The sequence below is a fragment of the Hemiscyllium ocellatum genome, chromosome 18 (assembly GCF_020745735.1).
Source record: "Hemiscyllium ocellatum isolate sHemOce1 chromosome 18, sHemOce1.pat.X.cur, whole genome shotgun sequence".
Taxonomy (NCBI): domain Eukaryota; kingdom Metazoa; phylum Chordata; class Chondrichthyes; order Orectolobiformes; family Hemiscylliidae; genus Hemiscyllium; species Hemiscyllium ocellatum.
The window spans coordinates 10,538,600-10,553,052 of record NC_083418.1 but is presented as its reverse complement, the minus strand read 5'-3'; the positions used below and the strand labels follow the sequence as shown (position 1 = coordinate 10,553,052).

The following is a 14,453-nucleotide window of genomic DNA, read 5'->3' as shown; positions in this document are numbered from 1 at the left end:
TTCTGCCCTTTAAACATTATGCAAAATTCAATTATGTTATGGTCACTGCTACCTAGGGCATTTTCACAAATGGTCAGTAATTAATCATACCTAGTTGGACAAGACCAGGTCTAGTGTAGCCCACTCTCTGGTTGATGCTCTGTACTTCCCAATCCCGTAATTAACTGAGTCCCGTTGCTCCTGAAGCTGAGCTCTCTCTGCTTCAGTCAGTCACAGTACCTGATTCTGGAGACAATTCTGACTTGCGTTTGATGTCAGGCATCTGTATTACTCTAGAGCTATTAGCCAGTGCATTTGGAAGTGCTCGAACTCCCACATTGTGTGTATCCCCCAGCTGAGGAGCTGCAGATCGACAAGTCGGCCGGCTGATAGATCTCAGAGATCTCGATTTTGAGGTCAACCATGTACTTTGTGGTCTGCACAGGGACAAAGTCATGGCTAAGGAACATTACACACTAAAAGGAACACTAGCCAGAGGACCCCAACGCACACTGAGTCCTTGCACCCCAACAGTGAGTCCGTGTCCCCACCCCTCAGCAAGCTCCCGACCCCATACCCATTCCCAACCCTCCACCTCCATACTGATCCCCTACTCCCACAGTGAGCTCCCACTGCACCAACCAACTCACCCTGGGATACAGTCTGGACAGTGCCTTCCCCACCCCGACCTCAGCCCAGTGTCTCATCTCCGGGACAGTTCCCCCCACCCCCTCACTCATTGTAACATCAGTGTATATAGGGCGGCACGGTGGCACAGTGGTTAGCGCTGCTGCCTCACAGCGCCAGAGACCCGGGTTCAATTCCCGCCTCAGGCGACTGACTGTGTGGAGTTTGCACGTTCTCCCCGTGTCTGCGTGGGTTTCCTCCGGGTGCTCCGGTTTCCTCCCACAGTCCAAAGGTCAGGTGAATTGGCCATGCTAAATTGCCAGTAGTGTTAGGTAAGGGGTAAATGTAGGGGTATGGGTGGGTTGTGCTTTGGCGGGTCGGTGTGGACTTGTTGGGCCGAAGGGCCTGTTTCCACACTGTAAGTGATCTAATTTCTATAGATTGTGCAAACATGCCTGTTACTCAAACTGCAGAGGAACTTGTGCTAATCTCTGAATGGCTGTGGTGTGTCTAACCCTCTGGTCTAAAACAGCTTCTGGAGGTTTCATATCTGATGGCCATGTTGCTTATTTTTCACCCTAACAGTCACAGTGAAGTTCTTGGGACAGAAACTGTTCTGTCTTCAGCAAGGGACTGGTTTAAATTCAAACCCTTATTATGTCCTCCCAGTAAACTGCCTCTGCTCGTACGCTCCTGTATCGGTAGCCTTAAGGGTTCAGAATCCACCACACAATTTACGAAACACTACAGATTGTAGAGGACACCAGCACTGCAGTAGCACAGTTTTCAGGCATGAGGAGATCACCGCGCTGTAAGGCCATCAAGGAATTTGATAATGAGGATGAAAGTGTCCGTGTGTCTGTACATTATCTACGTACAGATACCTACCGTTGGGAATTTATTGCAGACGTGGAGGAAGAACAGGTCAAGGACAAACCACCTGGGGAATGAGAAAAGGTTACACATCATTGCCATTTTTGCGCATTTACGATGGAAGAGAATTTTGAACATTTACTTGGTTTTCCTTTGAGAATCAGTGAACCTTCATCTTGATTTGTATCTCTCCAGATATGTAGTTGTAGAGTCCCAGTCTATGGCAGGAGAATGAATGGATGAGTAGTGTTGTATACCGCACTGAGTAGAACTAGCACTTGCTCAGTCATCAGCTGCTATTCTTGAATAACTTTCATTTCTCAGTGAAGAAAACAGCAGCAGAGAGGACTGTACACTACAGCGCCTCCCCACTTAAAGAAAAACATGCACATTAAAATGTGAAAAAGTATGTAATTTCCCAGAATATGATAGGACTAAGCCAACATTAACCGTGCCTTAAATTCAACAGGTTGGGATGCAAACTAGCTGTTACTATAATCACAACTGAAGCATATTATGATTGATATTGCCAGAGTAAACATAAACAAAAAAGGAAATAGTGTTTTTCTTCTTCTCTGCTACGTATACTCAATTAACTTATTTGGTTTCTATCCAAGTATTACCTGTTATTCCCATGAACTTGACTCTGCTCTCTCAATATCTTTTAACTACCCAATCTGCTTAGCCATTGGGACTGTGACATTGATTTTATTTTAACCAAAGACCCTGACTAGGTCTGTAATACCAGACAGTTTTCACTTTCTTTCTGAATTTCCCTTTAGGTTGTGGCTGGATTTTGGATGGTCAGAGAGCTTCTCTGTTCTCCCTTTGTCAGATTTCCTCTTTCGCCAAGTGATCAAGGTGACTTTGACAGAGTCTCTCTCTGGTCTTCACTGGGTGTGTGACTGTAGCTGGTCTTTTCACAGCAACTTCAATCACCACCTTCAACTCATCCCCTCCCCCACCTCATCATGACCCTCTGACCAGCACACAACTCTATCTGTTTCAAGCTCCCATTTCAGGACTCAATTTCTCTTCTTTCATATTTTGCCACAGAGATCAGGCTTAAACAAACAAAACTTTGTCCAATATTCCTGGGAATACATCCAGGGAAGTTATTTGGGTGGAACTGAGAAGTAAGAAAGGGATGATCACATTATTGGGAGTATATTATAGACCCCCTAATAGTCAGCGGGAAATTGAGAAACAAATTTGTAAGGAGATCTCAGTTGTCTGTAAGAATAATAGGGTGGTTACTGGTTTAGATGGAGAGGAATTGGTTAAGTTATTTTTCTGATTCAGTATGTGGATATACCGACTAGAGAAGGTGCAAAACCTGACCTACTCTTGGGAAGTAAGGCAGGGCAGGTGTCAGTGGGGGAGCATTTTGGAGCCAGTGACCATAATTCTATTAGTTTTAAAATCGTGATGGAAAAGGATAGACCAGATCTAAAACTTGAAGTTCTAAATTGGAGAAAGGCCAATTTTGAAGATATAAGGCAAGAATTTTCAAAAGGAGAAAGTGAGGAGATGCTGGAGATCAGAGCTGAAAATGTGTTGCTGGAAAAGTGCAGCAGGTCAGGCAGCATCCAAGGAGCAGGAAATTTGACGTTTCGGGCATGTACCCTACAACTCTGTGGAAAGCTAGGGAAGTGATTGCTGCGCCTCTTACTGAGATATTCGTATCATTGATAGTCACAGGTGAGGTGCCGGGCAACTGAAGGTTGGCAAACGTGGTGCCACTGTTTAAGAGGGGTGGTAAGGAAAAGCCAGGGAATTATAGACCGGTGAGCCTGACATTGGTGGTGGGCAAATTGTCAGAGGGAGTCCTGAGGGACAGGATTTAGATGCATTTGGAAAGGCAGGGACTGATTAGGGATAGTCAACATGGCTTTGTGCGTGGGAAATCATGTCTCACAATCTTGATTGAGTCTTTTGAAGAAGTAACAAAGTGGATTGAGGAGGACAGAGTGGTAGACATGATCTATATGGACTACTAAGGTATTTGACAAGGTTCCCCATGGGAGACTGATTAGCAAGGTTAGATCTCATGGAATACAGGGAGAAAAAGCAATTTGGATACAGAACTGATTCAAAGGTAGAAGATAGAGAGTGGTGGTGGAGGGTTGTTATTCAGACTGGAGGTCTGTGACCAGTGCAATGCCACAAGGATCAGTGCTGGGTCCTCTACTTTTCATCATTTATATCAATGATTTCGATGTGAGATATAGTAAGTTTGAAGATGACACCAAATTTGGAGGTGTAGTGGACAGTGAAGAAGGTTACCTCAGATTACAATGGGATTGTGATCAGATGGCCCAATGGGCTGAGAAGTGACAGATAGAATTTAATTTAGGTAAATGCGAGGTGCTGCATTTTGGAAAAGCAAATCAGAGCAGGACTAATACACTTAATGGTAAGGTCCTGGGGAGTGTTGCTGAAGAAAGATACCTTAGAGTGTAGGCTTATAGTTCCTTGAAAGTGGAGTCGCAGGTAGATAGGATAGTGAAGAAGGGGTTTGGTATGCTTTCCTTTATTCATCAGATTATTGAGTATAGGAGTTAGGAGGTCATGTTGCGGCTGTACAGGTCATTGGTTAGGCCACTTTTCGATATTGCATGCAATTCTGGTCTCCTTCCTATCGGAAGGATGTTGTAAGACATGAAAGGGTTCAGAAAAGATTTACAAGGGTGTTGCCAGGGTTGGAGGATTTGAGCTACAGGGAGAGGTTGAATAAGATGGGGCTGTTTTCCCTGGAGCGTCGGAGGCTGAGGGGTGACCTTATAGAAGTTTACAAAATCATGAGGGGTATGGATACGATAAATAGACAAAGTCTTTTCTCTGGTGTAGGGGGAGTCTAGAACTAGAGGGCATAGGTTCAGGGTGAGAGGGGAAAGATATAAAAGTGATCTAAGGGGCAACTTTTTCATGCAGAAGGTGGTACATGTGTGCAATGGGCTGCTAGAGGAAGCAATGGAGGCTGTTACAATTTCAACATTTAAAAGGTATCTGGATGGGTATATGAATAAGGAGTGATTATGGGTCAAGTGCTGGCAAATGGGATTAGATTAGGTTGGGATATGAGTCGGCATGGACGTGTTGGAGCAAAGGATCTGTTTCTGTGCTGTACTTCTCTCTAACTCTATGATTCTATGAATGTGTTTAAACACTAATTCATAAGGTGAGCAGAACACAGTATTGTCTAGCCTGTGCTATAGAGAGAGCCATAAAATTACTGCTGAGCTTGTCACCTAGAATATACTTTAGCATGGTTCAAAGTAACAGTACGTGTTGTCAGATTGAAACCGAAACTATCTGCACTTTACACTGTTCCCCATTTGGAAGAAGGGTTGCTGGACCCGAAACGTTAACTCTGATTTCTCTCCATAGATGATGCCAGACCTGTTGAGCTTTTCCAACAATTTCTGATTCTTATTTCTGATCTCCAGCATCCATAGTTCTTTCAGTTTTTATTGGAACACTGTTACTGGATTCACTCACTCGGTTCACTCTCATTCCGTTGAAGGGAAGGAGAGTTCGAGGTTTCTACAACAACAAACACTTTAGCAGCTTATCAATGATCAGGCTACATTGTGAATCTCTGACCTTTATTTCCACAGCTCAAATATCATCTTCTGCCCGATTACTCCTATGGGCTGCTTCTCTCATTCTCTGACAGAGTCCCGCTCGAGAGACAGTGCTCTCGATAACATCTCTCTCCACATCCATCAAATACACATTCTGGGCTTTGATTCACTTTTAGCCAAATAATTAACGCCTGTAATGTTAGTGATTCTATAAGTTGAGAGTCATTTTGGCCCTATCCCTCAGGAAAGGATGTAGTGACCCTGGAGTGGGTCCAGAGGAGGTTGACGAGAATGATCCCAGGAGTGAAAGGCCTAACATATGAGGAATGTTTGAGGTCTCTGGGTCCATACTCAATGGAATTTAGAAGGAATGGGTGTATCTGGTTGAAACTTACAGAACATTGAACAGCCTGGACAGAATCGACATTGGGAAGATGTTTTGATTAGCAGGAGAGACTAGGACCTCTGGGCACAGCCTCAGAGTAAAGGGAAGATCCTTTAGAATAGAAATGAGGAAAAGCATCTTCTGCCAGAGAGCAGTGAATTTATGGAATTCACTGTCACAGAAGGCCAGCTCATTGAGTATACTTAAGACAGAGATAAGTAGGTTCTTGATTGTCAAGGGGATCACAGATCACGGGGAGAAAGCGGGTGATTGGGGCTGAGAAACCTATCAGCCATGATTGAATGGCAGAACAGGCTCAGTGAGCTCAAAGGTCAAATTTCTGCTCCTAAGTCAGTCCCTCTCTGTGAGAGCTGACTGTTGGCGGACTGTTTCATCTGAATGCAATATCCACCATTCCACAAACGCAACCTCTGGAGTTCCAAACATTTGTGTCAAGATCTTCTTCAGCCTTAGTTTCTCAAATGAACCAGCCCAACCTCATCACCATCTTTCAGCTGTGTTTTGCTCTGGGTGAGACTTCTGCTGCTGGAGGCACACTTAGACCAACTCCACGAACACCTTTCCAGCAAAGAGGACATTAGACAGCGCACTATGAGCAGACTCCTACCCAGTTAGTCAAATGCCTTGACCATGTACACCTTACCTGTTCAACATTACAACTGTCCCCGGCATTAGCTGTTAAACAAAGCAGCACCTCACCTAGCTTCCAGCTGTATGGGGTCAGGCTCTGGGCCAACGTATCTCTGCACTCCAGCTTGTCATCAAAAGGAGCTGGGTGCTGTTTGAGAGGGGGGGTGGGCTCCTGAGGTTGCTGTCGCTCCACGATGCTGACTGGGAGGACGTGGCGTGTGAACGAAGATCGCCTCTGAGGGCTCCTGGTGGCCAATCGGCAGTCAGTGCAGTCAGTGTCCCATGTGAACTGGTCTGAGATCGAGAGAGACAGGGACACAGTTACCCTGCGGCCTGGTAGAGAACTGACTATGTATCTACAGTTTATGTCACATAAGATGTAAGAGCAGCCCAGCCAGCCTGCTCCACCAATCAATGAGATCATGGCTGATCTGATCATCCTCAACTCCACTTTCCACGGAATTGTTTTCCACATAATTCTTGATTCCCTTACTGATTAAAACTCTGTCTCTCCTAGCCTCGAATGCACTTAATACTCACCCTCAGCATCCCTCTGTGATAAAATCGTTCACAGATTCACAACCCTCAGAGAATAAACTTTCTCTTCAGCTCTGTCCTAAACATGTAACTCTTTATTCTGAGGTTATTCCCTGTGGTCCTTGACTCTCCCACAAGAGAAAGCATCTTAATGTTAGAATAAAGTCGCCTCTCATTCTTCTATATTCCAATGAGTACAGGCCCAACTTACTCAACCTCTCCTCATAAGACAGTCCCTCCAACTGCTCTACTGAACCTCCTCTGGAATGCCTCCAATGCCAGTAAATCTTTCAGGACCCAAAATTGTTCACAGTGTTCTAGCTGTGGTCTGACTGGTGCCCTGTATAGTTTCGGCAAAACCTCCCTACATTTATATTCCCTGTGAAATAAAGGCCAACATTCCATTTGCCTTCCCCATTGACCCCTGAATTTGGATGCTAGATTTTTTGAGATTTGTGCATGAGGACTCCCAAATCCCACTGTTCTGCAACTTTCCGCACTATTTCTTCATTCAAATAACATTCAGTTCCTCCATGCTTCCTGCCAAAGTGTATAACCTCACATTTCCCCACGTTATATTCTTTTTATTAAATATTGGTCCACTAACTCAACCTGTCTTTATCCTTTGTATCTCCACTTCTTTCCCAGCTATTTCTGTGCCATCTGCAAACTTGGCAATACTACATTCACTCTCTTCATCCAAGTCAATCACACGTATACTGTAAAGCAGACTAGCCGGAGCACTGAGGGGCCGGGGCCTTGTGGCACCTCGCTAGTTACAAGAAACCATTCTGAAAATGCCCCCCAAACCCAACTCTCTGTCTTTTAATAGTTAGTCTATTCTTAATCTATGCAAATTGGGTGGCACGGTGGCTCAGTGGTTAGCACTGCTGCCTCACAGCACCAGGGTCCCAGGTTCAATTCCAGCCTTGGGTGACTGAGTGTGTGGAGTTCGCACAATCTCCCTGTGTCTGTGGGGGTTGCCTCCGGGTGCTCCGGTTTCCTCCCACTGTCCAAAGATGTGCAGATTAGGTGAATTGGCCGTGCTAAATTGCCCATAGAGTTAGGTGCATTAGTCAGGGGGAAATGAGTCTGGGTGGATTTCTTTTAGGAGGGTCGGTGCGGACTGATTGGGCCAAAGGGATTCCACACTGTAGGGAATCTAATCTAATATGGATCAAACAGCTCAATTCAAGACTGAGTAGGAACTGAGGGATTGTCATATGCTCTGCTTCATGGAGACTTGACTCACCTGTCATTCCTGACTGCATCCTACAAACTAATGGGTTCTCCATACACCTGCATGGAACGCATGGCGTTCTCTGGTAAAGCGAAGGTCAGTGGGATATGCTTCTTGGCCAACGCCTCTTGGTGCTCAGACGTAGTGATCCTGTCTATCCATTGCTCCCCAGACCTAAAATACCGTACAGCGGCCGTCCCTACTATCTGCCGCACGGATTTACCTCCGCTATCCTGACAATAGTCTACATACCACCCCATGTAGATGTGAAGAGTGCCCTGGACAAAAGTTACACCATCACAAACACTCTAGAGACCAAGTTCCCCAAGGGCCTATTCATTGTTGCCAGCAACTTCAACCAAGCTAACCTCAACAGGGTGCTGCAAAAGCACCATCAACACATCTCCTGTCCTGTCAGAGGACCGAACATCCTGGAGCTCTGCTACACAACCATCAAAGACATCCACCATTCCATCCCCCACCCACAATTTAGAAAAGCAGATCACAGCACTGTGTTCCTCCTCCCAGCTTACAGGCAGAAGCCGAAATGGAAGGGCCTTTCACAAAAAGAAGTGCAATGTCGGTACGTCAGACCATCTCTGGGATTGTTGGAGTACATATTCAAGTACTCAGGGGAAAACCTAGATGAGTACGCCACCACCTTCATTAGCAGACACGTGGAAGACTGTGCACGCGTCAATCCGAGTGTTCCCCAACTGTAAACCTTGGACAAACTATGAAATCCACTTTCTGCTGAAGACCAGATATGCAGCATTTAAGTCGGATGACACAGACCTATATACATATCAAGGACATGTTGTGGGCGGCACGGTGGCACAGTGGTTAGCACTGCTGCCCCACAGCACCAGAGACCCGGGTTCAATTCCCGCCTCAGGCGACTCTGTGTGGAGTTTGCACATTCTCCCCGTGTCTGCGTGGGTTTCCTCCAGGTGCTCCGGTTTCCTCCCACAGTCCAAAGATGTGCGGGTCAGGTGAATTGGCCATGCTAAATTGCCCATAGTGTTAGGTAAAGGGGTGTGGGTGGGTTGCGCTTCGGCGGGTCAGTGTGGACTTGTTGGGCTGAAGGGCCTGTTTCCACACTGTAAGTAATCTAATCTAATCTAAAAAAGAAGATTTCCAGATATGACCGCAAAGACATCAGAAATGCAAGGAAACAGTACCAGACCACTTGAGAGGCGCAAACCAACCTAATCGAATCCTGCCATCTGTGGCAAAGCCTAAGCAACATTATGGGATACAACATGAAGTAGAAAGATAGCAGAAAAGACGCATTCCTCCCTGATGCGCTCAATGCTTTCTATGCTCAGTTTGAGCAGAATTCCAGTGGCATAATGTCACCTGCCCCGGATGCACCTGTGCCCAATGTCACTGCTGCAGACATCAGCTTGGTCTTCCTAGGATAAAACCCAAGGAAAGCGACAGGCCCGGATAGAGTCCACAAGTGAGCACTTAGATGCTGTGTGGACCAACTGGCTGAGGTGTTCAACCTCTCCCTCCTACAAGCCGAAGACTCCCCTGCTCCAAGAAGACCACCGTCACCTCAGTACCTAAGGAAGCACCTGCAATGTGCCTTAATGACTACCATCCAGTGGCTCTGACCTCAATAATCATGAAGTGCTTCAAGAGGCTGGTCATGGCCTACATCAACTCTAGTCTCCCAGCCTTACAATTTGCCGACCGATGTAACAGGTCCAGGGTGGACACCATTCCCCCACCCTGCACTCATCCCGGGAACATCTGAACAACAAGGACACCTATGTCAGACTCCTGCTCATCGAATACAGCTCCGCCTTCAAAATCATTACCCCCTCCAGACTGATCTCGAAACTTCGACACTTTGACGTTGGCTCTGCCCTCTGCAACGGGATCTTTAGCTTTGTGTCCCATGGACCACAATCAGTAAAGGTAGACAACAGCAGCTCCTCCATGATAACCCTCAACACTGAAGTGACCAAGGGTGTGACCTCAGCCCCTTACTGGACTCCCTGTACACCCATAACAGTGCTGCCAAATTCCGAGTGAATGCTGTCGACAAGTTTGCTGATAACACCACCGTGGTAGGATGGATAAATAACAATGATGAGTCAGAATGCAGAAAGGAGAGAGGGGGCTTGGTCACGTAGTGCAATGAGAACAACCTCTCAGCGTCAAACTAAAGAACCGATCATTGACTTCAGACAGAAAGGAGGCGAATACACCCCCATCAGCAGGTTCGTGTGTTCCTGCCCATTATCAGACTGATGAATAGACTCTCTCACTTCAAATAATCCTTTCCCAGCGCACGCCCTGTGCAAGGTAACCTTGTATCTAAGTGTTTTTTCACCCTATAATCTTATGTCCTTGCTTACTACGATCTGCCTGTGCTGCTTGTAAACAAAGCTTTTCACTGTACTTAGGTACGTGATAATAAATAAATAAAATAAAATGAAATCGGTTGGTTGAACAGCCAGGTTTGCAGAGAGACGCCAACAGCACAGAGTCAATTCTCACACTGGCTAAGATTACCCTCTTAACCTTTCCCCTTGCCGGGGGCCTGATGACCCTCAAGTTAAACTATCACCAGCCATCTCTGAGAGGATATTGCGACTTCACCCCCAACGCCTTGGACTCTAATGTTATTAAGTCATCTAATGAGTGGTAACTTTATCAAACATCTTCTGAAAGTCCCACCTGCCTCGGAAGTCATAAAATCATCGATAACACAAGAAAAGGGCCTTCGACCCATCATATCCGTGTTAGCCAAAAACAACCACCTGACTAATCTAATCCTATTTTCCAGCATATGGCCTATAGCTTTGTATGCCTTGGTTTCACAAGTGCACATCTAAATATTTCTTAAATGTAATGAGGGTTTCTGTGTCTACCATCCTTACAAGCAGTGATTTCCAGATATCCACTTCCCTCTGAGTGAAAAGTTTTCCTTCACATTGCCTTTAAAACCTTTAGCCCTTATCTTAAATCTATGCCTCCAGGCCATTGATCCTTTCATCAAAGGGACAAGTTTCTTTCTGTTTATACTCCTCCTAATTTTATAAATCTCCATCACGTCCCCTCTCAGTCTGTTCTGCTCCAAATAAAACACCCCAGTTTTTCCAATCTCTCTTCATACTTGAAACTCTCCAGCCCATCCTGAGAAAACTCCGTTACGCTCTCCTGTCACACCATGTCAGGCAGGTTGATGAAAAGTAACATTTTCTAACAAGGAGCTGTGTCTGAAATCTGCTGATTTCTGCAAATAGAAGAATTGATTGAAGGGTGCTCAGCATGAAAGCTTGACTCCTGGGGTGACAGTGGTTCAGTGGTTGGCGCTGCTGCCTCACAGCGTCAGGGACTCGGGTTCGAATCCAGTCTCAGGTGACTGACTGTGTGGAGTTTGCACATTCTCCCCGTGTCTACGTGGGTTTCCTCTGGGTGCTCCAGTTTCCTCCCACAATCCAAAGAGATGTTCAGTTAGGTGGAACCAAAAGAGAAAATGCTGGAAAATCTCAGCAGGTCTGGCAGCATCTGTAAGGAGAGAAAAGAGCTGACGTTTTGAGTCTAACTGACCCGTTGTCAAGGGTCAGTTAGTGGACTGGCCATGCTAAATTGCTCATTGTGTCCAATAAAGTGTAGGATAGATGGATTAGCCATGGGAAATGTAGAGTTATAGGGTTAGGGCTGTGGAGTGTGTCTGGGTGGGATGCTCTTCAGAGGGTCTTGGATTACTTACAGTGTGGAAACAGGCCCTTCGGCCCAACAAGTCCACACCGACCCGCCAAAGCGCAACCCACCCATACCCTACATTTACCCCTTCACCTAACAATTTAGCATGGCCAATTCACCTGACCTGCACATCTTTGGACTGTGGGAGGAAACCGGAGCACCCAGAGGAAATCCACGCAGACACGGGGAAAATGTGCAAACTCCACACAGTCAACCGTGGCTGGAATTGAACCCGGGTTTCTGGCGCTGTGAGGCAGCAACGCTAACCACTGTGCCACCGTGCCACCCACGGTCTTGATGGGCCAAATGGCCTGCTTCCACACTGTTGGGATTCTATTCTATCAGAACCCTGTACTATCCCTGCCATGACGAATTTCTGTTTAAAAAAAGTAGAGTTAGCTTTACATTGTATCCAACCCTGTGCTGCCTGTCCTCAGAATGTTTGATAGGGACAGGGTAGATAGAGTTTACTCTGTATCTAACCTGGGGCTGTGTATCAGGGAGTGCTGGGTTCTGATACTCTGTACCGCCGTTGAAAATGACTTTAATCTCCAGTGGTCCCTGAATGAGTACTTAATTCCTACAGCAGGTGAGGAGCAAGCTTATATCCCAGCACTTTCCCAGGAATCAGTTACTTCAATGAGAGATTGTCCCCTTTACTTCAGGAAGTATGACTCACAAACCGTACCGTATTTCTGTCCCGGAGTGGAGCTCAGTCCCCAACGATAGTTGACCGCATCGAACAATGCAGCCTGCAAATGGAGACAAAGAGGCGTCAAAGGAAGATGCAGCTATAACGTCCAGCAGCAGGGAAAGGAGTTACATTGATATAGTGCCTATTGCAATCTCTGGATTTTATGGAACTCTCAGTGCTAGTCACCCTATTATCATTACTGCTGTAAAGTGCAAACTTCACACAAAGCAAACACCTATGCAAATATTCTCAAATCATCAACATTTTATGATGTTGCTTGTGTTTTAAATGTTAATAAGTCATCAGGCTGGAAAGGACAGGAACACCCTGCATATTTTACATATTCCCTTTAAGTGGATGGCTGCTGGCAGCTATGAATTCAAAGTGTTACACTTTTGTTCAAAACGAGGGTTTAAAGGTCAACGTAACAAATACAAGTCAGTCAATTCCCCCGCATGGGTGTGGAAGCTTCTAGAATGGCTCAGTACTAGTCCAGACACCATATTAGCTATGATTCTAATAGATTAGACACCAGAGTCTGGAATAAACATCGATTGAGAGAGCAGGACAGCGAGATCAGGTGAAGTGGCAGTAACCTGGAGCAGTCACCTTTTCCTTACTGTTGACAGCACAGACGACAGACAGTGTACTGATGGGATGGGGAATCCAGGGCTGTGCTGGTGGAATCTGCTCCCGGAATCGAGACTGGAGCTGGAGACAGCAAACAACACAGGAAAACAGGGATCAGCAAGTCAGTAAAACAGAGTGAGGAGACACTCCCAATTCCCTGTCCCCTCACCTCAGGGAGGTCCATCCTCCACACCGAGCTCCCAATGCCAGCACTTGCTCATTTTGTCAAGTGAGACATTGTTACTCAGTCGTCACTCACGTCATCCCTGTCACCTCTCCTCCTGTGTACACTGCAATGCTGTGAGGTTGGTCCCAGTACATCCTGTCCCCCTATTAGCCACAAGCCACTGTCCCCTACCCCAGTGAGAGATGGTTAAATAGACCACAGTGCACCCAGTCTCCTGCCCCTCTCCTTTGGCAGGTTGACGCTCAGTAGCTGCCCGGCTCCACCATCCTGACAACCAGCCAAGACCAGACTCTGAGGTGGCTTTGCCTCCCGAACTCTGCCCCTCATTCCCGTGTCAGCTCTGACCCTCCTGTCTTCTATCCCTCAACCCACATCTCAGGGAGCTTGCCCTCCCTCCATATTTCCTGTCTTTTCTCCATCAGCTCCCTCCATTCCTCCCTCCTTTCATCTTGCTGCCTGTCCTCGTGACCTTCTTCCCTCCTTCCCTCTCTCCTCTCTCGGTCCTCCTTTCCTTCAGCCTCCCCTCTCTCCTGTGTTTGTCATTTCCTCCCCCCTTCTCCTGCCGTCCTCACACCGCCCTCATGCCCTCCATCCTTAGTCATCTTCCCCATCAGCCCGTTCCCCAACCAGCCTCTTAGCCCCCTGACTCCTCACACTCTGTTATCTTTCTGTCGTTTATCCATGGAGCCCAATGCCTTCACCCCCTGAAACATCCTCCCCTCCCACACAAGCCCTATATAGGCCCAGACCCCAGGAGTCTGCCTCAGCTCCCCTGAGGCTGATCGACTACCAAATCCTCTCCACACCGCCTTCACCATTCTGTGAGAAACAGCTGAGTGTATTCACTCTCCCACTGAGCCTAGGGCTGGCTGAGGACACAGTGTTCTCTCTTCCTCCAGCCCCTACGTAGCCCACTGTCACACTCTCCAGCCCCTCCCTCACACTGCACCCTCAGTGCTTCACCCAGCCCCTCACCCCAGCCAATGACCTGCATGGTGGAGTCAGGGGGACACCCAAGATCAGGGCACGCAGCGTCCAGACATTAGTTCTTCCTGCAGCCAGTACTAACACCTACCTTCAAAACTGCCTTCTGTGGCTGCTCACTCCGAATGGCGCCTCCCTGCTTTTTACTCTGCTTGGAACTAGCTTCGCATGGAGCCTGTGCAGGAGAGAGAGAGCGAGAGAGACTGAGAAAGGGACAAAGTGCGAGTGTGTGAGGGAGGGAGAGAAAAATAGAGAGAGATGGAGTGTGAGGGTAAGAGAGATGGAGAGTGAGAGAGATAGACAGAAACAGGGAGACAGAAAAGGAGAGAAAGACAACAAAAATAGGGAGAGGGAGA

General features: G+C 46.9%; 1 protein-coding gene across 1 annotated transcript in view; it reads right to left on the bottom strand.

The window, feature by feature from the left end:
• Positions 1-9,622: 9,622 nt before the first annotated feature.
• agbl2 (AGBL carboxypeptidase 2) overlaps positions 9,623-14,453 on the bottom strand; it is a 53,798-nt gene continuing 48,967 nt past the window's right edge. The window contains exons 13-16 of the mRNA XM_060839162.1: positions 14,189-14,272; positions 12,906-13,007; positions 12,291-12,354; positions 9,623-9,774 (exon numbers count right to left, since the gene is read on the bottom strand). Of these exons, the coding sequence (XP_060695145.1) occupies positions 9,623-9,774; positions 12,291-12,354; positions 12,906-13,007; positions 14,189-14,272 (402 nt within the window). The remainder of the gene's footprint in view (positions 9,775-12,290; positions 12,355-12,905; positions 13,008-14,188; positions 14,273-14,453) is intronic.